Source organism: Capra hircus, chromosome 14 (assembly GCF_001704415.2).
Source record: "Capra hircus breed San Clemente chromosome 14, ASM170441v1, whole genome shotgun sequence".
NCBI lineage: Eukaryota > Metazoa > Chordata > Mammalia > Artiodactyla > Bovidae > Capra > Capra hircus.
Window position 1 is genome coordinate 57106706 of NC_030821.1, and position 27479 is coordinate 57134184.

The 27479-nt window shown below is 39.6% G+C and overlaps 1 protein-coding gene across 1 annotated transcript in view; it reads left to right on the plus strand.

Moving 5' to 3' along the window:
* Positions 1-26788, plus strand: part of TOX (thymocyte selection associated high mobility group box) — a 309395-nt gene extending 282607 nt beyond the window's left edge. Inside the window, exons 7-9 of the mRNA XM_005689005.3 lie at positions 17446-17835; positions 24201-24352; positions 24655-26788. Of these exons, the coding sequence (XP_005689062.1) occupies positions 17446-17835; positions 24201-24352; positions 24655-24691 (579 nt within the window). The 3' untranslated portion in view covers positions 24692-26788. The remainder of the gene's footprint in view (positions 1-17445; positions 17836-24200; positions 24353-24654) is intronic.

The following is a 27479-nucleotide window of genomic DNA, read 5'->3' on the forward strand; positions in this document are numbered from 1 at the left end:
CTCTTAGCTGCAACTTTTCTTGCTATTCATTCTCGGAGTTGCAACCCTCAGTACATGGCAATTTGTATAAATGTGGTGAATTGCCATTTCTACATTTAAAAAACCAAGCACTTTCTTTATAGCTTACTCTGACATTTTTCTTCTCTTTGGCAGCAGGAATTTTGCTGGAGCTGGTGAATGTCTATTTATGTACAACTATCTATTGTATCAATATGTATACAAATTGAAGAAAAGTTATAAACACCCTCTCCAGGTTAGAAAAATGGCCGTCTGGTGTTGGATATGAATGGGCTATTTGCAGTATAACCTTGCATGCACTCACAGAAAATTTTCCGGCCTATCCACTGATTGCATGCAGAAGCTTATGTAAAAACCTATTGCTTTTCCATTTAAAATTATCACAAAGAAAATAACAGCCATTCATATTTACATATATATTTTCCTATGTTATTTTTAATAAGTTATAAATTATTTCTCTATTTTGAAAGAGCTAAAGATCCACATGCACAGTCATAAAATGCTACATGATAATAACAGTCATAATTCCAAGTAACTACAGTGTGCCAGCCAAGCTCTATCTTTCCCATTCATTCATTCATGCAATCATTTGGTAAATTTCCTTGGGCACGTAGTCTGTGCCAAGCACTGGGCCAGGCTTAGATGACACCTGGACCCAGGAAAATGGGCAGGTGCATCCCCCGCATTTAGCTTTCTTTTGTTCAGGGAGATCACTAGTGAAAATAGAAGTTCATAAATGACCGAAGTCTTTGTGAATCAAAGCCTACTGGGAAATAAAGGAAGGCATCTACCTGAATGGTCTACTGAGCCCTCTGAAGACGTGACACTGGAGCTGAGACAAGGGACGACAGGAGCTCACAAGACACAGAGGGCTCAGGACAGCTGGCCAGACAGTGCAGCACAGGCAGGCTCGAGGGACAAAAATACCTCCTCAGACTAAGGAAGTCGGTGAGGCTGGAGCTGAGTAAACAGGGGAGGGTGGTTTGAGATGAAGCTGGGCTGGGAAGATGGTTAGTGGCCAAGTCACACAGGCCCTGCAGGTCAGTGAAAGGAGCTGGGTTTCATACTCTTGTACAAAGGGACATCACTGAGTGGGTTCCAGTAAGGGATGGCTTGATTGGATTTATATTTTAAAAGATAACGTGGCATCCCGTCTATGTGGAATCTAAAAAGAAATGAGCTTACAAAACAGAAAGAGACTCATAGACTCAGAGAACAAATTTATAGTTGCCAGGGGAGGGATAGAGGGAAGGGATAGTTAAAGAGTTTGCGATCAATATGTATACAATGCTACATTTAAGATGTATAGCCAGCAAGGGCCTACTGCCCAGGGAACTCTACTCAATGTCATATGGCAGCCTGGATGGGAGGGAAGTTTCGGGGGAGATTGGATGCATGTATGTGTATGGCTGAATCCCTTTGCCGTCCACCTGAAACAATCACATCATTGTTACCCAACTATATACCCTAATACAAAATAAAAAGTTAAAGGAAAAAAAAGAGAACTTTATGTGAATGACTTCCCTCACTTCCCATATCTTATTCCTCAAAGTAGGCCTGATTACTAACATTTCACAAAAGAGGAAAAGTATAACATAGGTAGCAACTGGCACTTGACCTGCCTCCATCAGTCCTCATGCTGGGCCATTCTGTTCCCAAGTCCTGACTGTGCACCTCACCTGCTTCCCTGAAACATGCCCTGCCCAACAAGTCAGGTGTAACACCTACATTCTCTCTTCTCAGCTCACATAAAGCACAGTCTATGTACAATATTGTGTTAGCTTCAGGTGTATAGCAAAGTGATTCAATTATGTATATTTCTCAGGTTATTTTCTATTATAAGTTATTGTTGTTGTTCAATCACTCAATTGTGTCTGACTCTCTGCGACCCCCATGGACTGTACCCTACCAGAATCCTCTGTTCCTGTGATTCTCTAGGCAAAAATACTGGAGTGGGTTGCCATTTCCTTCTCCAGGAGATCTGCCCAACCCAGGGATTAAACCCACATTTCCTGCATTGGCAGGCAGATTCTTTACCACTTAGCCACCAGGGAAACCCATTATAGGTTATTGCAAGATATTAAATATAGTTCCACTTTATATAGCAAATCCCTGCTGCTTATCTATTTAATGTATAGTAGTTTGTATCTATCATTCTCACACTTGTAATTTATACCCTTAACCCCCACTCCCTTTCCCCTTTCCCCAAAGTTTGTTTGCTAGGTTTGTGAGTCTATTTGTTTTGTATATAGAACCATTTCATTTTTTTTAGATTCCACTTATAAGTGATATCGTACAATATTTGTCTTTTTCTGATGTATTTCACTTAGTGTGATACTTTCTAGGTCCATCCATGTTACTGCAAATGGCAATCTTTCATTCTTTTTGTAGCTGAGTACGATTCCATTACATATATATATATATATATATATATATAATGGAATGGACATCTTCTTAAACCACTCATCTGTTAATGGGCTTTTGGACTGTTTCCATGTCTTGGCTTTTGCAAATAATGTTGCTGTGAACATTGGGGTATGTGTCTCTTTTTTCATTAGAGTTTTCATCTTTTCCAAATATATGCCCAGGAGTGGGATTGCTGGATCATATGGTGGCTCTATTTTTAGTTTTTAAGGAACTTTCACATTGTTTCCCATAGTGACTGCACCAATTTACATTCCCACCAACAGGTTAGGAGGGTTCCCTTCTCTCCACACACTCTCCAGACTTTATTATCTGTAGACTTTTTGATAATGGCCATTCTGACTTATGTGAGATGATACTTCATTGTGGTTTTGATTTGCATCTCTATAATAATTAGCCATGTTGAGCATCTTTTCATGTGCCTGTTGACCATCTATATGTCTTCTTTGGTTTTTTTTTTAAATTTATTTATTTTAGTTGGAGGCTAATTACTTTACAATATTGTAGTGGTTTTTGCCATACATTGATATGAATCAGCCATGGGTTTACATGTGTTCCCTATCCTGAACCCCCCTCCCACCTCCCTCCCCATCCCATCCCTCAGGGTCATCCCAGTGCACCAACCCTGAGCACCCTGTCTCATGCATCAAACCTAGACCAGCGATCTGTTTCATATATGATAATATACATGTTTCTATGCTATTCTCTCAGATCATCCCACCCTTGCCTTCTCCCACAGAGTCCAAAAGACTATTCTATACATCTGTGTCTCTTTTGCTGTCTCACATACAGGGTTATTGTTACCATCTTTATAAATTCCATATATATGTTAGTATACTGTATTGGTGTTTTTCTTTCTGGCTTACTTCACTCTGTATAATAGGCTCCAGTTTCATCCACTTCATTAGAACCGATTCAAATATATTCTTTTTAATGGCTGAGTAATACTCCATTGTGTATATGTACCACAACTTCCTTATCCATTCGTCTGCTGATGGACATCTAGGTTGCTTCCATGTCCTGGCTATTGTAAACAGTGCTGCGATGAACATTGGGGTACATGTGTCTCTTTCAATTCTGGTTTCCTTGGTGTGTATGCCCAGCAGTGGGGTTGCTGGGTCATACGGCAGTTCTATTTCCAGTTTTTTAAGGAATCTCCACACTGTTCTCCATAGTGGCTGAATTAGTTTGCATTCCCACCAATAGTGTAAGAGGTTTCCCTTTTTTCCACACCCTCTCCAGCATTTATTGTTTGTAGATTTTTGGATAGCAACTATTCTGACTGGCGTGACATGGTACCTCATTGTGGTTTTGATTTGCATTTCTCTAATAATGAGTGATGTTGAGCATCTTTTCATGTGTTTGTTAGCCATCTGTATGTCTTCTTTGGAGAAATGTCTGTTTGGTTCTTTGGGTTTTTGATTGGGTTGTTTATTTTTCTGGAATTGAGCTTCAGGAGTTGCTTGTATATTTTTGAGATTAATTCTTTGTCAGTTGCTTCATTTGCTATTATTTTCCCCATTCTGAAGGCTGTCTTTTCACTTTGCTTATAGTTTCCTTCACTGTGCAAAAGCTTGTAAATCTAAAGGTCCCATTTGTTTATTTTTGCTTTTATTTCCATTACTCTGGGAGGTGGGTCATAGAGGGTCCTGCTGTGGTTTATGTCAGAGAATGTTTTGCCTATGTTTTCCTCTAGGAAAAAGTTTCTGGTCTTACATTTATATCTTTAATCCATTTTGCGTTTTTTTTGTGTGTATGGTGTTAGAAAGTGTTCTAGTTTCATTCTTTTACAAGTGGTTGACCAGCTTTCCCAGCACCACTTGTTAAAGAGATTGTCTTTTCTCCATTGTATACTCTTGCCTCCTTAGTCGAAGATAAGGTGTCCATAGTTGTGTGGATTTATCTCTGGGCTTTCTATTTTGTTTCATTGATCTATATTTCTGTCTTTGTGCCAGTACCATACTGTTTTGATGACTGTACCTTTGTAGTAGAGCCTGAAGTCGGGCAGGTTGATTCCTCCTGTTCCACTCTTCTTTCTCAAGATTGCTTTGGCTATTTGAGGTTTCTTGTATTTCCATACAAATTGTGAAATTATTTGTTCTAGTTCTGTGAAAATTACCATTGATAGCTTGATACAGATTGCATTGAATCTATAGATGGCTTTGGGTAGTATACTCATTTTCACAATATTGATTCTTCCAATCCATGAACATGGTATATTTCTCCATCTATTTGTGTCCTCTTTGATTTCTTTCATCAGTGTTTTGTATGTCTTCTTTGGAGAAATATCTATTTAGATTTTTGCCCATTTTTTGATTGGATTGTTTGGGTTTTTGATATTGAGTTGTATGAGCTGTTTGTTTATTTTAGACATTAACCTCTTATCAGTTTCATCATTTGCAAAAATTATCTCCCACTCTATAGATTGTCTTTTTGGTTGTTGATTGTTTCCTATGGTCCCTTTGTCAGTGAAATACTGTATTAGCCAAAACTCAGTGTCCATTTTCCTAAAATGTTGAGGCAAATTTGATTTCAGTTCAGTTCAGTTCAGTTGCTCAGTCATGTCTGACTCTTTGCGACCCCATGGACTGCAGCACGCCAGGCCTCCCATTGACTCGGTGGTGCCATGCAACCATCTCATCCTCTGTTGTCCCCTTCTCCTCCTGCCTTCAATCTTTCCCAGCATCGGGGTCTTTTCAAATGATGAAGACCATCTCCAAGAAAAAGAAATGCAAAAAGGCAAAATGGTTGTCTGAGGAGGCCTTACAAATAGCAATGAAAAGAAGAGAAGCAAAAGACAAAGGAGAAAAGGAAAGATATACCCATTTGAATGCAGAGTTTCAAAGAATAGCAAGGAGAGATAAGAAAGCCTTCCTTAGTGATCAGTGAAAAGAAATAGAGGAAAACAATAGAATGGGAAAGACTAGAGATCTCTTTAAAAAATTAGAGATACCAAGGGAACTTCTCATGCAAAGATGGACACAATAAAGGACAGAAATGGTAGGGACATAATAGAAGCAGAAGATATTAAGAAGAGATGGCAAAAATACATAGAAGAACTACACAAAAAAGATCTTCACGACCCAGATAATCACGATGGTGTGATCACTCACCTAGAGCCCGACATCCTGGAATGCGAAGTCAAGTGGGCCTTAGGAATCATCACTATGAACAAAGCTAGTGGAGGTGATGGATTTCCAGGTGAGCTATTTCAAATCCTAAAAGATGATGCTGTGAAAGTGCTGCACTCAATATGCCAACAAATTTGGAAAACTCAGCAGTGGCCACAGGACTGGAAAAGGTCAGTTTTCATTCCAATCCCAAAGAAAGGCAATGCCCAAGAATGTTCAAAGTTGATTTACCCCTCCTTGATTTACTCATGTACATTTTGGTAGCAATGTTCATTTGTTTCATTCAGTGTGGCTTTGCATTCCTGGACCAGCAGCTCTTGCCCTCGCTAATGTGCAGCAGTGTCAGGTCAGCTACTTGTCGGTGCTCTCACTCCAGGCCCTACTCTGCGCATGAGCCAGGGATGCACGACACCTACCCCACATCAGGCACAGGGCTCGGTGCTGAGAGCCCAGTGATGAGCACAGCAGATCAAAGTAAATACTTGAGAGGCTTGAAAATATACTCGCTAAAATTAGCTGCTTCTTACAGAACATAATCAAAAAATAGAAACAGCCAGTGAACATTGGCTCCACCCATGAGACTGAGTCACAGGATTAACAATGTTCCTCTCCTCTCAATTACATTTTCACTTAAATGAATTATATACCATCTAACCCAGCATACTAGTTAACATGACATCAGACCTGGACAAAAATTGAGGTTAACCCCCCCCACAAAAAAAAAAAAAAACTCAGTCGTAGTAGCATATTCTGACCTTCGTACTTGAAAAGGACAATACAGACACACTCCCAGCTAGACACCGAATTTTCTTCAGGAACAAAAATACAAATGGCACCTTGCTATCAAGTAGATACTATGTGACACATGCTGTGCTTGGTATTTTACATATACTTCTATTCATCATCACAATAACCCTACAAAGTAAGATTTAGCCCCATTTTCTGTACAGTCTCTAGGCAGAGACTATATGACTTGAAGTCTAAGAGACCAAGTAGAGGCTGGTAGTTGCAGAGGGAGAGCTCAGACCCCTCACTCTCTCCTTCCAAAGCTTGTAGGCTTTTCTCTACCCTGACTGTCAAGTTTTATATCTTTAGACCTGCAACCTCTTATCCTCAGTAAAATTCTATGCCAACTCTTACAAATTAGCTAGCCAAGAGTAAAGCTGTTCTGGTTAAATGAAGCTGAGGTTGAGGGATAGAAAGCTGCTCACCACCAGAAGTTGGCCCTAGACCCTCAAAGGACTCTGGGGCCTGCAGAGTGTTTGAAGAGCTCCCCTCTGTGCCATGCTGTTTAGCTGCACACATGCATTGCCTGTTCATGTGGAACCAGTGACAGACCTTCCCACAGTTAGATGTGCTTGGGGACAGGCCACTCTACCATGGAAAAACATGCGTATTGAGGGTCACAGGAAAGGGATCATTGGGTGCTGCAGACACCGGCTGGATTAGACCTGGATTAACTAACTTTTCAGTTTTACACTCTATAAAGAGAGAAGTTAGAGAGATTTCAGAGGAAAGAGTCACCAAGCGGTTGAAAGAGAGGGCAGGAGATGGTAGCAGAGAAGAGTGGATTTGACATGAAAGATATGGGCATGTTCACCCCATGATGGGTGTCAGGCATGGGCAGCGATTCCAGAACAAGAATGGATATTACTATGTCACCCTAGAGGAATTTAATCTGAATAGGGAGTATTACCAAACCCTTAGATTGTTTAGGCAAACAATTTCTTTCCATTGAGAAATTTAAAAGAAGGAAGCAAAGGTTTATAAATAAGTTTTGGAGAAGATCTTGAAGGCTTCTTCAGCATCTGTGCTTCCACAGACACCAAGGGGAACATTAAAGAACCTCCGAGGCACCACCAATGTTGCACAGAAAGAGTCCTCAGAGGGCAGAAATATCCACAGGCACTCAGGGCAGCTCCATCTGGGTTCAGATTCCAGATTTCTCACTTCCTAACTGCTTGCCTTTATGCCTGTTTTTCAGCTATTTCAAGTCTCAGTTTACTCGTGTATCAAATAGTAGATAATGGAACCTACATCATTAGCTTTCATTATTTTATAAAAATAAAATAGGAAACTCATATAAACTGCATGGTTTGACATCTTGAACACAGGAAAGTACTTAATAAATACCAGCAATTATTATTATTATCAAGTTTATTTTTAACATTATTGATAGGTGCACAAAGAACTAGGAAAGTTTTGTGTATGATTCAGCATTTAGCTGGATCATATTCTAGGTGTCTACACAGCTGCTTTGATATAAAGAAATTTTTTAAGTGGCATTAACATAAGAAAAATTTGCTTCATAAATATATTCTTTTATAAAGATAAGAAATGATGTAAACATTTTTTAAAAAATCACCTAGGTGGGTTCCTTAATTGAAATGGTCTTTATGACCCTTTAATCGAGAAAGCCTACAAACAGTCTGAGGACTAAGAATATATGCCATTGTGGAGTCTATGGCTTCTGGGCCAGAGTGGTTTTACATGCTATTTAAGGTCATTGGAGGACTCCCCTGGTGGCTCAAAAAGTAAAGCATCTGTCTACAATGCAGGAGACCCGGGTTCGAGCCCTGGGATGGGAAGATCCCCTGAAGAAGGAAATGGCAATCCACTCCAGTACTATTGCCTGGAAAATCCCATAGACAGAGGAGCCTGGTGGGCTACAGTCTATGGGGACCCAAAGAGTCGGACACGACTGAGCGACTTCACTTTCACTTTCACTTAAGGTCATTTGGGGTTGGTCTAAGTAAAGCTTAAGGAATCAGAGTTTTTACATAGACTCAGAAACTCCTCTACCTGAGTCTCAACAGATTGAAAAACAATGTATAACTTTAAAGCAATTGGAACTAGTTTCATTTTACCACATAGACCAGAATTAATTTTCCCGAAATGAGTGTTGCATTCAAAGGTGTCACTTAGGGAGGCTACAAACTTATTTTATTATTGCCCCCAGAGTTCAAAAGATTTTTGAAACTTCTCTTTTAGAACTGTACTCAGCAAATTATGAGCCACTAGCAAATCAATCTTGTAACATTGTTTTAACACCTCATTCTTTTTCTCAAATATCACCCATGTACATCACACAGTCTTGGCTTCCAGTGACTATTAGCTGTCTCCAAAAAACAAATTAACCACCCAAAGACAGAGAGCTGGCTAAGGATATGTAAAGCAGCGATCTCACGGGTGCTGGGGAGAATCCTGTAGGGAAGTTCCCAGATATTTATTCCAAGTAAAAGCAGCATTATTGAAATAAGCATGCAGCTGCTCAGGAAGTCCCAGCCTGGAAAGAGACAACATTTGGACAAGTATGTTCTGGTATGTTCAGTATAAGTAATCAGATTCATGACTTCAAGGTCACACATCAAGTTGGAGATTTTGTCTCCGATTTGAGCCAAAGCTTACAGAGTTGATGGAATCTTTTTATAATGTACGATAAAGGACAATGTTGAACTAAATCTGATAGAGTGCCTGATGAACTATGGATGGAGGTTCGTGACATTGTACAGGAGACAGGAATCAAGACCATCGCCAAGAAAAAGAAATGCAAAAAAAGCAAAAAGGTTGTCTGAGGAGGCCTTACAAATAGCTGTGAAAACAAGGGAAGCGAAAAGCAAAGGAGAAAACGAAAGATGTATACATTTGAATGCAGAGTTCCAAAGAATAGCAAGGAGAGATAAGAAAGCCTTCCTCAGTGATCAATGCAAAGAAATAGAGGAAAATGATAGAATGGGAAAGACTAGAGATCTCTTCAAGAAAATTAGAGATACCAAGGGAACATTTCATGCAAAGATGGGCTCGATAAAGGACAGAAATGGTATGGACTTAACAGAAGCAGAAGATATTAAGAAGAGGTGGCAAGAATACACAGAAGAACTGTACAAAAAAGATCTTCATGACCCAGATAATCATGATGGTGTGATCACTCACCTAGAGCCAGACGTCCTGGAATGTGAAGTCAAGTGGGCCTTAGGAAGCATCACTACGAACAAAGCTAGTGGAGGAGATGGAATTCCAGTTGAGCTATTTCAAAACCTAGAAGATGATGCTGTGAAAGTTCTGCACTCAATATGCCAGCAAATTTGGAAAACTCAGCAGTGGCCACAGGACTGGAAAGGTCAGTTTTCATTCCAATCCCAAAGAAAGGCAATGCCATAGAATGCTCAAACTACCGCACAATTGCACTCATCTCACATGCTAGTAAAGTAATGCTAAAAATTCTCCAAGCCAGGCTTCAGCAATACGTAAACTGTGAACTTCCAGATGTTCAAGCTGGTTTTAGAAAAGGCAGAGGAACCAGAGATCAAATTGCCAACATCCGCTGGATCATCGAAAAAGAAAGAGTTCCAGGAAAACATCTATTTCTGCTTTATCAGCTATGCCAAAGCTTTTGACTGTGTGGATCACAATAAACTGTGGAAAATTCTGAAAGAGATGGGAAAAGCAGACCACCTGACCTGCCTCTTGAGAAACCTGTATGCAGGTCAGGAAGCAATAGTTAGAACTGATCATGGAACAACAGACTGGTTCCAAATAGGAAAGGGAGTACATCAAGGCTGTATATTGTCACCCTGCTTATTTAACTTATATGCAGAGTACATCATGAGAAACGCTGGACTGGAAGAAACACAAGCTGGAATCAAGATTTCCGGGAGAAATATCAATAACCTCAGATATGCAGATGACACCACTCTTATGGCAGAAAGCAAAGAAGAACTAAAGAGCCTCTTGATGAAAATGAAAGAGGAGAGTGAAAAAGTTGGCTTAAAGCTCAACATTCAGAAAACTAAGATCATGGCATCCGGTCCCATCACTTCATGGCAAATAGATGGGCAAACATTGGAAACAGTGTTTATGTTTTTGGGTTCCAAAATTACTGCAGATGGTGACTGCAGCCATGAAATTAAAAGATGCTTCCTCCTTGGAAGGAAAGTTATGACCAACCTAGACAGCAGATTAAAAAGCAGAGACATTACTTTGCCAGCAAAGGTCCATCTAGTCAAGGCTATGGTTTTTCCAGTGGTCATGTATGGATGTGAGAGTTGGACTATAAAAAAAAAGCTGAGGGCCGAAGAATTGATGCTTTTGAACTGTGGTGTTGGAGAAGACTCTCGAGAGTCCCTTGGATTGGAAGGAGATCCAACCAGTCCATCCTAAAGGTGTTCATTGGAAGGACTGATGTTGAAGCTGAAACTCCAATATTTTGGCCACCTCATGCGAAGAGCTGGCTCATTTGAAAAGACCCTGATGCTAGGAAAGATTGAGGGCAGGAGGAGAAGGGGATGACAGAGGATGAGATGGTTGGATGGCATCACTGATTCAATGGACATGGGTTTCGGTGGACCCTGGGATTTGGTGATGCACAGGGAGGCCTGGCGTGCTGCAGTTCATGGGGTCCCAAGAGTTGGACATGATTGAGTGACTGAACTAAACCAAACTAAAGTAAGAAAGTTCTCAGTCTATTGCCATGACCAATAATAAATACAATCCTCGGTTCAATTAAAAGAGACTAAATTCAAAACAAATCATTTCTTTTGCAAGATGAGAGTAACTTATAGAATTCATGCCAAGGAGAGCTATGGAGACATTCTGAATTTGAAAATAGGATGGATCAATTTATGACTGTTCACATAAAATTTGCAGCTCTGTAAGCCCAGATCATGATTTAAAGATAATAAAATCTCATGCTCCAGGGTGTAAGCTAATCACCTGCAAGTACCAAGAAGAATTTTCCTTCCAGAAGTAACAATGCGCAATTGACTAAGTGCATAAATTTTGTTTAATTTCTAATGCATCATGTATTGGTCAGTGCTGGAAACAAGAATCAAATTAGATGGACTATTAATCTGATTTGGTTCAGCAACTCCTATATTGTTGCATCCACTGAGCTTTATGTCTTATGTTTATGCTTTGCTATTTTAAATAACAATTGCTTTGTCAATCTTTCATTTTTATAGCACTTATCATCCTAGAAAGGGAGCATTTATACACTATGCAATATTATCTTCATAATACAAAGTAAATGGGATTGAAATTATCTCGGGCAATCAACAACTTGATTAATACGAAGTAGTTTGATGTTTATAGAGTTGTATCCTTTGTGACAGACTACTGGAAAGACCCAAAATGTCTCTCCTTGCCCCCCTCCCTGAACACACACACACCATTTTGCTTATAGAAAACATCTTTTAGAATCAGTGGCCCCAAAGACAGCAGGAACTAGAACTTACTCATAATCCAGTAACAAGTACACGCTCACCCCCATGAAAATGTCACGTTCAAGGGCTGATTTTCAGTTGTGTATACACTGATAGAATTACATTTAGCAGGTGACTGACACAAAACACACACCATTAAGTAAAAGTGGTTAATGCATTTGGAATTAGAAACAAATTGAAATGATTTCGTTTGAATGAGAAAGTAATTCTAGTTTCTGAATGGAAGTCATAATGATCTTCATATACAGTATCATTATTTGCAAAATGAGATCGCAAAAGAATCTGACACGACTTAGCAACTAAAGCAACAACAACAAGCCTTGCTTTCATAGTTTAATTTGAAGAAAATGATGGTGAGAGTGTATTAAACTTAGGATTTCTTCATATTTCCATTTAATCAGGTTATGAATTCATGACACTTTGCTATGGAAGATGAACTTGTTTGGCCTGTCTTCCAAAACAGTGAAACAACTCTGTCTGTTTATTAGTCTGATTAAGAATTAATGAGAAGTGAAGCCCAAGCAAGTTTTTTCCCTGCCTAAATGAGTGGATCTCTACATAAAGATACAAATTCTCAAGATAGGGGTGAAACACAGTAAGCTTTCCTACTTCTTGCCGTCCATCCCGGCCCAGTGGGGAGCAGAGCCCACGGGATCCAACTAAAGAGCAAAGCTAGGCTTGTAATCTCCCACTTCTTCCAAAAGAGTGTGGTTCATGATGAGAGCAGACAGTAAAGAGCAATCTGATATTCTGTGAGCTTTCAAAGATTTGAAAACCTCCTCCTTAGAAAGAGGAATGGCATGTCTCGTCAGGAGTCTCAGCAAGGGCAACAGTGACTGCTCCCAGTATTGTTCAAGGACAGTCATTCAGTCACTCAGCAAATATGTTTGTCTTCTCTGTACTTGGCACTGTAACAGATGCATGGGACACAAAAGATTCTAGTCCCAACCTTTAAACAATCCTTTCCTGGGAATTCCCTGGTGGTCCAGTGGTTAGGATTCAGCACTCTCACTGCCAGGGCCCAGTTTCAGTCTCTGGTGGGGGAAGTAAGATCCCGCAAGCCATGCAGCCCCCCAAAAAACATCCTTTCCTGATGGTGCAGGAAATTATGGTGAAGAGAGCATGCAGGAAGAGAACCCCCAATGGAGTGCCTGCCATATTTAGACACATGGCTAGTTTCATTATTTCTCTTGTTATATTCAGTGACTTCAAAAGTGTAGGGAAAACATGTAACTTCCCCAAAATTTTTCTCTGTGTGTGTTAAAAATTGTTTCAAATGTTGTCTAAATCCTTAGTTTTGGAAATCTGTTTGACTTGTTATAGTCCTTGTAGTGATTAAAAAATACTACTCTTTCAAAATAAGCTTTATGATACTGATCTCTTCATGCTTTAGAATGGAGAAGACAAATGGCAAACAAATGACTGAATAGACAAAATGTTTTGTGTTTCAGTTCAGTTCAGTAGCTCAGTCACATCCGACTCTGCAAACCCATGGACTGCAGCACACCAGGCTTCCCTGTCTATCACCAACTCCCGAGCTTATTCAAACTCATGTCCATCAAGTCAGTGATGCCATCCAACCATCTCATCCTCTGTCATCCCCTTCTCCTCCTACCCTCAATCTTTCCCAGCATCAGGGTCTTTTCCAGTGAGTCACGTCTTCACATCAGATGGTCAAAGGATTAGAGTTTCAGCTTCAGCATCAGTCCTTCCAGTGAATATTCAGGACTGATCTTCTTTAGTATGGACTGGTTGGATCTCCTTGCAGTCCAAGAGACTTTCAAGAGTCTTCTCCAACAGTACAGTTTAAAAGCATCAACTCTTGGGTGCTCAGCTTTCTTTATGATCCATCTGTCACATCCATACATGACTACATGGAAAAACCATAGCCTTGACTAGACAAACCTTTGTCGGCAAAGTAATGTCTCTGCTTTTTAATCTGCTGTCTAGGTTGGTCATAACTTTCCTTCCAAGGAGGAAGCATCTTTTAATTTCATGGCTGCAATCACCATCTGCAGTGATCTTGCAACCCAAAAACATAAACACTGTTTCCCCATCTATTTGCCATGAAGTGATGGGACCAGATGCCATGATCTTAGTTTTCTGAATGTTGAGCTTTAAGCCAACTTTTTCACTCTCCTCTTTCACTTTCATCAAGAGGCTCTTTAGTTCTTCTTTGCTTTCTGCCATAAGAGTGGTGTCATCTGCCTATCTGAGATTATTGATATTTCTCCCGGCGGTCTTGATTTTGTGTTTAGTTACCATGAGAAAAGAGAATCTTCTCAAAGTTGGCAATGAAGTGTCTCAAGTAGGTTTCTGTCTGTGTCTGTGTGTCTGTCTTTATCTCTACACAGTTTAGAAAGTGAAATTCAGGAGAATTTGATTCGTGGTTTATTTTGAATTTTGCTTTACTGTGTCTGAAGAAAAGTGAAAGTGTTAGTCGCTCAGTCATGTCCGACTCTTTGCAGTTCCATGGACTGTAGCCTACCAGGTTCCTCTGTCCATGGAATTCTCTAGGCAGGAATACTGGAGTCGGTTGCCATTCCTTTCTCCAGGGGATCTTCTCGACCCAGGGATCACACCTGGACTCCTGGATTGCAGGCAGGTTCTTTACTGTCTGAGCCACCAGGGAAGCCCTATGCCTTAGCAATTCTAGGCTACAGTTGAGGAGTTACCAATTTGCTAATTCCTTCAGGAAACTGCAGATAGTATTCTGGTAAACATGAAACAAAGGATGATTTTGATGTTATACCTAGACGGATGTAATTTAAGTATGTATTTGGGGGCAATACAAATTAGTTTATTTGAGGCAAGAGATATGACTATTCAAATCTAAATGTATGTTCTATTTGTCATTTTAGATATGTTTGTGTAATTTATTAATTCATCTTCTGAATTAGTTTCCAATTGAAGACTATTTCAGTGAAATTACCCACTGAGGAAAGACTTCTCTGGTAGTCCCTCGGAAATTCACAGTGTGCATTACACACTGAAGGCTCTGACAAGTCCCGCAGGAGAGGAGCCTCCTAACCTCCCTTGACCCAGTGCTCTTCCTACACATATTTTGTCACAGAAACTTGTTTTTGAAGGACATTTATTTTTCCACAAACCCCTCTAATACAGTTTGGAATCTCTGTCGGGGGCAAAGTCCCTAAAACTTTTTTTGTCCCTAAAACTGCTCACCAGGACTGACTTCTGGTCATGAAGCCAGCCTACCTGCTTGCTGAGTGTCTGTACTAACTGTACTAACTACAGTTAGTGATTTCTAAATGTAACATAAGTACTGGCCTGGCCAAAAATTCATTTGGCTTTTTTCCATAAGATGGTACCAAAAACCTGGACAAACGTTTCAGCCAACCCAATGTAGCACCTTTAGGCTTGTTTAAATATTGTTGGAATGCCTAAGATGAATGTATGAACGTATCTGAACATGTCTTTTTGTCTTCACATACACACACATGTGCACACACACGCTCAGGATACCTATCTACTGCTCTGTGCGCATCGTGTCGCTAGATAATGATGTGATTATTGGCTCCAGAAATAAAAAGTGAGAATGTCTTAACAATGACATATATTTTATAATTTTGATAATATAGGAATTGTGAGTGATTTTTCTTCTGTTTAAAAAATTAAAGCAACTATAAAACAAAAAGGAAGATGCACTAACATGTATTGATTTTTGTAGCTCTCTTGGTTGTTGTGTGATTGTTCCCTTCCTGTATGAAGCTGGCACGGTGTGTGACTAAATATGAAATTAGCCCTTCCACAACTGGGAGAAGAAGTGAGAATGCAAGACAATGAAAACACTTTCCCACATGACTTAAACACACAGACAACAAGTACATAATCTTCTTGGCATATATGGGATGATTTTTGAGGCGTATCACTGCAGTCTATGTTATTCTGATGTACAGCAAGTCACTGTTTACACAGCCTGAGTTAACCCATTTGACCTTTTCCTTTAATTGTTCACTGCTCTGCATACCAGCAATAAGAATTTTTAAATGGAAGCAAAAAAAAGAAAGAAAGAAAATGACTGAAGTTTTATTGTTTGTTTGTTTTTATCAATTGAAAGTTCCTTTTAGGTACTACATTTAGTAAAACTCTTTTGATCCAAAGCCTTCCCTTGAAAATTTTTGTGAACAATTTTTGACCTGTTTCATGTTAATGCAGAAGACAGGGAGTCAATGTCTACTCCTGTTGTAGAAAACTGCATCACTACTAACACAGGAAAATATAATGAGAAGGTTCTTTGGAGGAGCTTGAATTCTTTAGGGCTCACCTTTCTATCTACTCTGCATGGAGTAATCAGGGTCTCGCAGGACCCCACAGCTCCATGGTTGATGTATTTTTAGAGATGTCATTCATGTCTTTCCTATGCAGAGAGTATGTGAAGCCACCAGTCCAGCACCCCAGCCTGGCCTCCTGCAGTCAGCACACATAATACATAACCGTTCTTCCTGTGGCTCTCACTCAGTCCCCTCCACTGTGGGGAGGAAACGAGTTGTGTTGCTGGCTGACTTGTGCAGTGAAGTCCCTGCACGGGGTTTCCTGTCACCCTGTGTGATGAGCCAGGCTCCTGAAAGTGCCCGAGCTGCCCAGAGACTGAGCATGGGGTGCCCAGGAAGGCCCTGCTGTGCTGGGTAACAAGAGGCTTGCGTTGACTTATTGATGGAAGAAGCATGACATCAGAGGCACTGAATAAGGGCACAGATGCATCTTCAAGACCTTATTTTGACCAAGTGACCTTTTTCCTCTGGAAGGAAATTTGGGCATTTTCTTTCTCCACCTGGTTTCACTCTTTACCATTTGTTTTGCAGTCTCTTCCTCTCAGCAAAAGTAGGAGGCAGGTTCATGCCCAAGAGTAAACACCTTGGGGTTGACTCTTAATACTTTTCAACTTTCACTGAAATGTCTAGTTTTTAAGTCAATTTAAAAGATATTAGGAAATGACCATTTGAAGGTGTGTAAAAAAATTCAGGAAAAATTGTATTAATTTATGATGGAGTCTAAAATTTCCAAGAGAGATTATTTTTATCCAGTTCATTATTGAGGACAATTCATCACCAACTCTTTTTAAAAATCAAGATGAGTTCTACAGTTACTTTAAAAATATATTAATGTGGTTTTATATAACTTCAGAAAGGTATTTTTGAACTTTCTTCCTTATCCAGTTCCATCAACCAACATTGTTTTCTTTGTGCAATATCTAATGTCAAGGCTCTTTGAGAATATAAAAAGGAAAAATAAAAAGCAAGCATATAGTCAACAGAAAAGCTCCCTCACTGACTTCCCTTGCAAGTGAGTCACACTGGTAGTTCCCGATAGGACACTGACTGCATCCACCGCACGCACCCCTCATTTTTTCATCTTTGGATGATGAGAAAAGGCACCAAGTTAGAGCTTAACATTTAAGCCAAGAAAAAATGTCAGCATACATTGTTTTAGATTTCATAAAAGAGGTGGAATGAGCTCAGGCTTGCATAAGGTCATGTGGCAAGTGACGATGGAGGAGTTCTTGGAGTCAAGAGTAGGAACAGTATTGATCCACGTGACTGTTCACAAGTGAACTCATAGAGCATCTTGCTAAGAAAAAGCAGTGCCTGGGTGTCCGCCTCTTAACTCGGTTCCTGTTTGTTTCTCCACAGAGCTACAGCGAGCCTGTTGACGTGAAGACAGCTCAGCCTCCGCAGCTGATCAATGCCAAGCCGCCGTCAGTGTTCCCTGGGCCCAGCCAGGCCCACTCAGCTCTGTACCTAAGTTCCCACTACCACCAACAACCAGGAATGAACCCTCACCTAACCGCCATGCATCCCAGTCTCCCCAGGAGCATAGCACCCAAGGCCAACAACCAAATGCCAGTGACTGTCTCTATAGCCAACATGGCCGTGTCCCCCCCTCCTCCCCTCCAGATCAGCCCCCCTCTTCACCAGCATCTCAACCTGCAGCAGCACCAGCCGCTCTCCATGCAGCAGCCCCTCGGGACCCAGCTCCCCATGCAGGTCCAGCCCGCCTTACACTCCCCCACCATGCAGCAGGTATGTGCGGGCCGGGCACTGGCTCCCATTCAGAGGTGCTGGAGGGGTCTGTTCCTCCAGTGGATTGGGTGGGGGTTCCATTCTTCTCCGTAAGTGGAAAGAGAATGGGAGATCTTTAGCAAATACCTGCTTCCTGAAAATTAACTTGCAGGGGTGAGTCAGGCAGCCTCAAAGGATCACAACAGCTTCTGCCTTTCATAATCCCTGACTTCTTTCCCATGGTACCCATCTTTCTCGTCACTCTCCCTGTTTTCTGCCTTTGAGTGAGGCACATTTGTTGTTTTCAGATGCCACTACTGCTAAAGATCTCTTTGGGGTTGAGAAGTCTGCCATATGTACATACATACACACACACACATATATATATACACATATACATATATAATCAGTATATTATTCAGAAATGAGAAATTCTTGATGGTACGCCTGTTGAATCCAACAAATGCAAGGTGAAATCAGGCCCACTATTTCTGGTCAGAAGTATCAAATTTGGTACAACCTTAAGAGTCCTAAGAAATGAAAATGTTAACCTAACCAGAGTTTTATTTTAAAATGGATATCTGGCTTCTACATTAGAAAACACAGGAGGTTTAGAAGCCTCCATGTCTACCCCACAATTATGGAAACCATTTGTGTGCAGTCTTAGCTTTACTTGTCTTTGAAATCATTTTCCTTCTGGATTTGAGTGTTATTTTAAAATTTGAGAATTAAGAGCAAACGATGTAAAGTAAACTGAATATAAAGCATTTAAAAATCCTAAAAATGTGTTTTAAAAAAACAGGTCAAGGTAGAAACTATAAAGCATATTAAATTAGCCTATCACTTTCATAATCGAATGACTGTTGTTCCCAGGTCTATAATTAAATATGCAGAGTCTTCCTATAAAAGCGGTATAGGAGCCCTCTGATATAGTCTATAGTTGGCCACAGTGGGGTGGAGGGGAGGCAGAAGTAGGAGTCAGATATACATAGTCCCAAATCCATTTTTATTATTGTTATTATAGACAGGATTTCCAAGAGGTGACAATTACAAACCTTAATACATTACCTTACCTCTTCTTTAATTTCAGAAAATTCACAGTGCAGGTCCTGACCTTGCTTTCATCTCACAGGTGAGGAGACAGAGTTCAGCAGAGTTGACTAACTTGCCCATAGGTCAGAGCTAGAATTCAAACCTAGCTCTGTTCAGTGGTCAGATCCTGGATTCTTTTTTTTTTTTTTTAATTGAAGGATAATTGCTTTACAGAATTTTGTTGTTTTCCGTCAAACCTCAACATGAATCAGCCATAAGTATACATATATCCCCCCCTTGATTCTTAAATGCTAGGCCTGCTGCTTCTCACTCTTAATTGTTCTTGTCAATTTGTAACAGTTTCTCCTAAGACTTGGGAGGTGCTGTAGATCCTAGTTAGTTCTGAGATTAAATGATCATGGAGAGCAAAGGACTCATCTGCCTACCAAAGTCTTCTTTGGTTCCCAAGCCAAGGATATTGATAAAGCTCAGATGACTGACTTACCTTCAACAGACAAGCTATAAACTCACTGGGAAAGACCAACCTCCTTGTTTACAGCAGGTTTGTGACCAGTGAGTGACATTAATAGGGTCCCATTGTCCTTTTCCATCAGACATTACTCTTGATACAAAGGACATTCATGGGTTCCTTGCATTTTAATGAACCAATAGTGTTTGAGTGAAGAGCTGAGAGACCTTCGGTCGGGTCAGTTGACTTCTGCCTAAGGGTACTATCCAGTTGAGGGCCATGTTTTGCTCTCAGTGCTGTAGTGAGGGGTGTTTGTTCCCAGAGAAAAAAATACAGAGGATGTGGCCCGCTCCCCAGGTTGGGGGCCAGAGCTCTGTGCAGAGAGAACACTTTTTATTAATTTATCCACTCAGAGACAGTTCATTGTCTATACTCTATACCTTAGATGAGCTGTGACCCTGAATAGTTTTCAAACATTTCTGAATTACATAAGGCCACATTTGGAAACTCAGGAGATGTGTCTTTCCATATAGAATCTTAATAGGAAAAAATAGGGCAGATTACATTGGACAAGTCACTCATCAATATTTAAGTGAGTTCTATTAGTGTATCTCAGAAAGTTTTCTTATTGAGATGGTAGGACTTGATTTTAACTTATATTAATAATAGAAGACAAAATGGCATGAACCCAAAATGGAGAGTCAGTGCAGCTGCAGAGACCATGGTAACTAAAATCACTATGATGACTTGATCATTGTAGGTAGTCAATAAAATGACTACTGAAGATACAAGTTAACAAATGAAGGAATAAAAAATTAAGTTGCAGAAGCTTAAATATTAGAAGAAATTACAGGCTAGTTTGTAGAATCTCAAATCCTTAAAAGTTTTAAAATTTTTCATTTATTCAAAAAAGATTCATTGAACCCCTTAACACATGCCAGGCGCTGGCTGAAACTAAGCAACTTCTACCCCCATGGAGCTCACATCAGAGTTGGGGGTGGAATGGAGAAGGGGAGCAGTGGGAATAAGATAAACAGGTAAGTTATTAGGATCCCATGGGAAAAATTAAACAGGGGGACAAACTGCAGGATGTGTGGAGGAATAGCAGGCCTTTGCCTGGGACGGATAAAGAAGGCATCTCTCAAGAGCAGGCAGAGAAGAGGAAGCAGCCTCTAGGAATCAGAGGGTGGGAAGGGAGTGGGGTGGATACTAGCAGGGAGCATAGCAAAGAGAAGGGACTCCTCTGGCCTGGAGGGCCAACTGGGAGGAACGTGGCTTATCCAGGACATGGAAAGGAGGCCACTGGGGAGCATGGTGAGGAACAGAGAGTGATGGGCAGTGAGGTCAGAGTCAGGTAGATCACTGGAGAGAATCCTGCAGGTTAAGAGGACTGGAAGTCTCAATGAATTGATAATCCTAAAATCAGATCCAGAGTGTTCGTCACGCCTCCATGTCACTCGTTTATTACAATCACAGTGGTCTGTGGGGCCAATGTTCATGTCATCAAAGTGGGTTGTAGAAAGCTTATGGCTGGAATTAGACCTGTTGGATTCATCATCTTTATAGAGAAGGGTTTCCTTTCTGGCCATGTTCCCATTTTCACACACCAAAAAAAGAAAAAGAGAAAGAAAGAGCAAGAAAGTTCATGGCTACTGTATTTTTACAGTAATGTTTCATATTTAAGCATTACTTTAGCTATTTTATTATCCTTTTGAAAATGAATGTATCCTAATAATGATCATATCATCCACTAGGAGTAATAGTTTTTTTTTTTTTCTAGAATAATATTTTATACACTAAACCCATAGACCTGGGGTTTATTTTTTAGTCCAGTTTTCTTCCTTTTTTTTTCTGTTCACTATATTGTCGAATGAGGTCAAGAGAAAAAAATCATTAATATCTGTCAACTTCCTTTATAACCTTAAGAAAAAAATCTTTGTATGATATCACACAGACAGATTTTCAATTTCCTTGTGTAATAAACAGCTGCTTTAGGATTTGGGTGTAATTTAAAGGTTTAAAAAAATCACATTGAGATTGATGAATAAATCAGTTGTGAAGACAAAAACATTGATGCCTGTTGAAAAGACCTCTCCAGACAGGCAGGAAATGAAATTAGTTCCCAGTAAAGTGTGGATACGAGGATCACGGTTTGGTATTGCTGCAGGCTTTTTTAGGACTTGATATGGTGGCACAACAAAACTGCTAGGGCTACAGAAATCTAATTAAAGAGCAAATGTCCCTTCTGACATCAAATTAATCTTTATCATGTTTCCTATTTTTATTTCAATCTGGCACCAGAAAATGAAATTTAAAATTCCAGGCATGCTACAAAACAGTTGGTGATTTTTCTCTTGAGCATTAAAATGCAAAATATTCAGTCTTGTTTAATTAGATCACTAAGCAAACATTTTTCAAACCTTTCTATCATCATTGTTGTTTCATACTTAAAACAATAATAAAAAATACTGTTATTTCTGAGTTTGACCTCAGCATCTCTTAATACAGTCATCAGAAGAAAGTTTCATTTTTTAAATTGAAAGCAAGTAAAATTGTTCTTCAGGCTTTGCTTGTCTTTTCCTTGGTCCATGGTTGCTTTAATACTAGTGATCTTAAATTTAGGCATTGAAGTTAGCTAAATTTTAAATCTTTGAGCTTCGTAGATAACACATCATTTTGGTTTTATAAACTGAAGTTACCCATTTAAGTCTTAAACTGATCACTTAAAAATTAATGTTCTCCTGATACTCTCTTTCCCAACTTTGAGGGGCCATGTTCATTGGATAGAAAAAAGCAATGGTCATTTCTGTTCTTTGATTGTGTGGTGTTGGATAGAAGCAGGTTGGTTTGTTTTTATTTATTTTTTACTTTCTCATATGTTTCCATACCTTCACCTAACATGAGATATTTTCAACTACTCTAGTGTTAAGACTTATTTACTTTTAAGTTATGTTTTGTTGACTGTTCAAAAATCCAATGTGGAGAACTTTACATTAAAAAGATAGGAAAGCCTTGGTATTTACACAGTTATATTCCCCAGGCCTTTCGAAGAGTAGCATCAAATAGTTGATGTTAAAATTCATTTATTGGAAAACATGATTTATTGAGCCACTACTATGGGCTTGACCCTGAGAATATCCAATAAGCAACACCCTCTCTGGTCACTGGGCAGCCCTGGTGAGGGGGCTGAAATAAAAATCAGCCTGAGGTTCCTCTCCCTGGGGACTTTTTCCTGCTTGTCTGCCTAGCATTACACAAGACAGTCGGGAAGGAGGTCCAGAAAAATGGATGGTAAGCCCCATTAAGACATTACAGGACTGTCCTGAAACTCCATGCATGACAGAGATACAGGATGGTCTGGAGAAAGAGTGGTTGCCAGCCTGGAAAAGGTTAGAATACCAAACATCCAGTTATATTCCTCTCACTTCTCACGCCCCCCTGCTTTGGAAAATGTTTATGGCTGGAGCTGCAGGTGGTATCTACATAAACAAACTTCCCTCTCACAAACCAGTTGTTGGTTTAAGAAACACTACTCTTTCTAGCTGTGTGAGGTCAAATAACCAAGCTGACTGAATGCTCCACTTTTCAGTGATTTGTTTCCAGTCATTCAGTGCTCTGTCTTTCATGAGCAGCTTTGTTGGGAGTTTGCCTGGACATTGGCTTGAAGTCTTTATCCCTTGAATGGAAAATAATTTAATACCTTAAAGCCAATATCGAGAATTGAGGACATTTGATAATAGATGTCTTTGAGTCTTTACCCAGGGTACCTGCAAATAAATAAAAGTCTAAGGAAATAGCCTGAGTTTCAACTCTCTGATCATTCTGCTGAATTTTTTTAAAAGATAAAATCTCAACAATATTATTCCTTCAAAAGAAGCTCCCTGCAAGTAAATAGAAAATGATTTGTTTTTAAATCTCTTAATTTTTCAGAGGGTATAAACCATGTCTGAAATCTGCTGCAAAAAGAGACAACCATGAGATTAATTAAGTTGCTTTTTTTGGTCATTTCCAGCAAAGCTTGCTTATGCAGCTCTTGAATTCACCAGATAAGCTAAAAATAAGTCTTAGCGTATAATGCTTTTTGTTTACCAGATATAGCTATCTACTTCAGAGATTCTGTCCTTGAATTTTTAATAGCTCTGCAAGGATTAAAAGTCAACACTTCACCACATCAATGTGTTAAAAGAACCTTCCTGGAGTCTGATTATTATTTGCCAGTTAATAGACTTTTCAATTTAAAAATATTTCCTCTGTCTTATACTTTTCCTCCTCTGTGTTTTCCAGTGGCAAGTTGTTTTGAATCTCCTTCCCTATATTAGTCCAACAACTGTTAAAAAGCTTTGGTTGAAATTTTTAGCTGAGAAAGAAGTACAAATAAAAGAAGAAGCAGATGGTCCCTTTGTGACTGAATGAAGAAAAAGGGTTTTGAGAACAATATGTGAATAGGTGTAGTCTAATAAAACACTCAGCCACCTGCTGCCTGAATCCTTCAGAAAAGATTCTGTTGCATATTCTGGGGATTAACTATTAATGTATCCTTGGGTTAGACAGAAAACATAAACTTTGAGGGGTTTAGGGCCTTTTCTCTTTGTTTTGGTTGAGTTGGCTTTTCTAAATTTTACATTGTTTCTCAATTCAATGTATCTGCTCAAGAGTACAAGTCAAGTAACACATGGCTAAAGGAAGGCAAGGTAAGAAAGATGGAGTGTGGGCGCTTCTTTTCCATCTTTGTTTTAAGTTTTCATGGTTCTTGAGATTAGCTTGCCCTTGCAGGGGCACAAGCAAGAAGGTAAGTAGTGTTTGCAAACAGTGACTAAATATTTAGGTGCTTTTCTTCTTAACAAGGCACTTTGATCCTTATTTGTGGGCTTGCTTTGCTTTTCAGGGATTTAATCTTCAACCCGACTATCAGACCATAATCAATCCTACATCTACAGCTGCACAAGTGGTTACCCAGGCCATGGAGTATGTGCGCTCCGGGTGCAGAAATCCTCCCACCCAGCCCGTGGACTGGAATAACGACTACTGCAGTAGTGGGTAAGCGGCCGGCCATCGCCACCTGGTGGCACACAGCTCTCATAACAGTCATGTCGCGGAAAGAGCCTATATTTCTTCCAGCTTTCCAAAAGATAATCTGGAATGGTTCCATGTTCGCAAAACCAGAAATTTTTAAGCATTCCAAGAGTAAATGCCTTTAAATCCTGTTGGCTTTCACTGTGCACTTTCCCCATGCCCAACCCCATCCCTCAAGCTAGAGCAGACAGACGCATCCCCCTTGGTCACCCATAGCAAGACTGTCCTGCCAACACCAGTTGCTTGTCTATTTTCTCTCCACACAGGGGCATGCAGAGGGACAAAGCACTGTACCTTACCTGAAACTCCAGACACCTCTTCTTTCCACTGAGGCATTCAGGGAAGTCTTTTCACCGTGGATTGCTTTGTACAGTCAAGGCAGTTCTCCATTTTATTAGAAAAAAATACAAGTTGCTAAGCACTTAGGACCATTTGAGCTTGTGGGTCACCCACTCTGGAAGAAATAGTCATGCTTCTTTATCTTTATTATTTTTTTAATCCTTTATGGACATTGTTTTTCTTCTTCCCTGAAGGAACTTTGGACCATTCAGATTTTATGTTGGTTTTTTGCTGTGAAGTGCTGCGCTATAGTAACTGCCTTAGCAACTATAGATGTCTTGGATAAAAGTCCTGGATTTTCCATTGGTTTTCATAATGGGTGTTTATATGAAACTACTAAAGACTTTTTAAATGGCTTGATGTAGCAGTCATAGCAAGTTTGTAAATAGCATCTATGTCACACTCTCCTAGAGTATAAAATGTGAATGTTTTTGTAGCTAAATTGTGATTTGAAACTGGCTCATTCCAGTTTATTGATTTCACAATAGGGGTTAAATTGGCAAACATTCATATTTTTACTTCATTTTTAAAACAACTGACTAATAGTTCTATATTTTCAAAATATTTGAAAAAATATACTCCCAAATGATTTTAATTTAAAAACAAATTGGCTTTGTCTCATTGATCAGACAAAAAGAAACTAGTGTGAGGGGAAGCGCAAACACCGTTTATTTTGTACTGCAGAAAAATTGCTTTTTTGTATCACTTTTTGTGTAATGGTTAGTAAATGTCATTTAAGCCCTTTTATGTATAAAACCGCCAAATGCTTACCTGGTATTTTATTAGATGCGAAAGAGATTGAAAACAGCTAAATTATAACCTTTACATAGGGCTCTGTATTATTGTTTCTTCATACTGTGTCTGTATTTAATCTTTTTTTATGGAAACTGTTGCGCCTATTTATGAAATAATAAATATAGGTGTTTGTAAGTAAATTTGTTAGTATTTGAAAGAGCTTTCTTTGATGTTTTAACTTTTGCTGGCAAAAAAAAAAAAAAATTCACGCTTGGTGTGAATACTTTATAATTTAGTTTTTACAGTGAATAAAGCCAAACCTACTTTTCATTTTAGCAGCAAATTTAAGTAACCAGCCTCTATTTCTATATTTCTTTGGTTGACGCAAATGAAAAACTGTGATATTTAAGAATTTCTTTCTTCATACAATAGAACAGAAGATTGCCCTAAAAGTCACACAGCCTCCAAGACTGAACAGATGAGCTCCCTACCTGAGAGGAAAAGGTGGCTTCTTAGTTCTCAGCTGGTTTTAGTCAATTCTTTAAACTTCTCAGCTGGTTTTAGTCATTTCTGTAAACTTCCTCCCCCTCCCCCTCCCAAAAAAGAATTAAGGTCAAATCAGTCAAATTCCTCAAGCTGCATGCTTTTCACAAAGTCCGGAAGACATTTAGGAGTTAAACTAGGGACAGGAGGAGAGGGAAAGCACACTGTCCAGAGCATCTAAAAGCGAAAGGTGAGTAACCAGGCAGGAGAAAGGAGACGCAGTCCCAGTTTGAAATTTGATAGAAATTGAGCATCTCATTGCCATTTGTGCCTCCACAAGCTACTCTCTTTCCAGAACTCCTGGGTCTTCCAAGAGAATTCGGAGGGTACTACGGATTTGCTAAAGAACCAAAAGCATTGAGAATCTGGCTGAAGGCTGGCATAGCTTTTACATCAGAAAGAGCAAATTATGCCCTTACAGAGTTATAGCAAGAAAACCAGTCTGGTTGGAAATCAAGAGAATGGCTGATGTCTTTTTCATGGAGTGTGTGAAATAAACGTAGCAATTTAACTAAATACAATATATGCATTATGTAATCCAGTCAGAATTCAAAAAACAAAAGGTATGCTTGCTTTGAAATGATTTTAGGCATTGTACAACCTTGAATCAGTTGAGCATGTAATAACTAATAAATAATGCAGATCCAGTGTGATTATTAAAATGACTGTAGCTGAGAGCTCTAATTTTCCTGTCTTGAAACTGTATAAGAACTCATGTGATTAAGTTCACAGTTTATTGTTTGTCTGTTTAGTATTTTAGAAATATACCAGCACTACTAATTACCTAATGTCTTTTATTTATTATATTATGCTAAAGTAACATTCTCACTTGTGTCAAGTCTAAACTGAGAAACTAATTACCAGGATAAGAACAACCAGCTTTGACAGGTGGGTTCTACAGGAAAGTACAATGTTGTTTACAGTTTTTCTAGAGCAGGTGTGCAACCAGGGTAGAGAGAGTGTTGATACTCAACACCAAAAACAGTGAAAACGAATTAAATGAAAGAAAATACATCATAAATAAAAACTCATGTGATGCATGACCGTATTCTATTTGAACATCCATCAGTCTCTGAAAGACACACCCAGCCAGAGGAGAGATCCCAAAATTCATGGCAGAAGTGATTAGGCCCAGAAGCAATGAACCCCAGCCACAGGTGTTCCTTCCTGAAACACTGAGAACATCCTCTGTCAGATGTTGCCTGAGAAACCCTCCACTTTTCAGGAAGCCAGAATCCAGCCTGGGCCCAGCAGCTCCATAAGGAACAGTGATGGTGTCCACTGAGTTTTCTGTTATGTAGCTCTCCATGGGATTCCCAGACCTCCAGGAAAGGCATTCTGAGAGACTTGGCGATAGTGCTGAACATAGAATATCTTTCCCAACACACCAAAGTCACAGTTATAAATCGAAAAAAAGGTCTGATAGCACCTAGGAGAAGGTTGAGTTGTCTCTGTAATGTCCACAAGAAAAAAT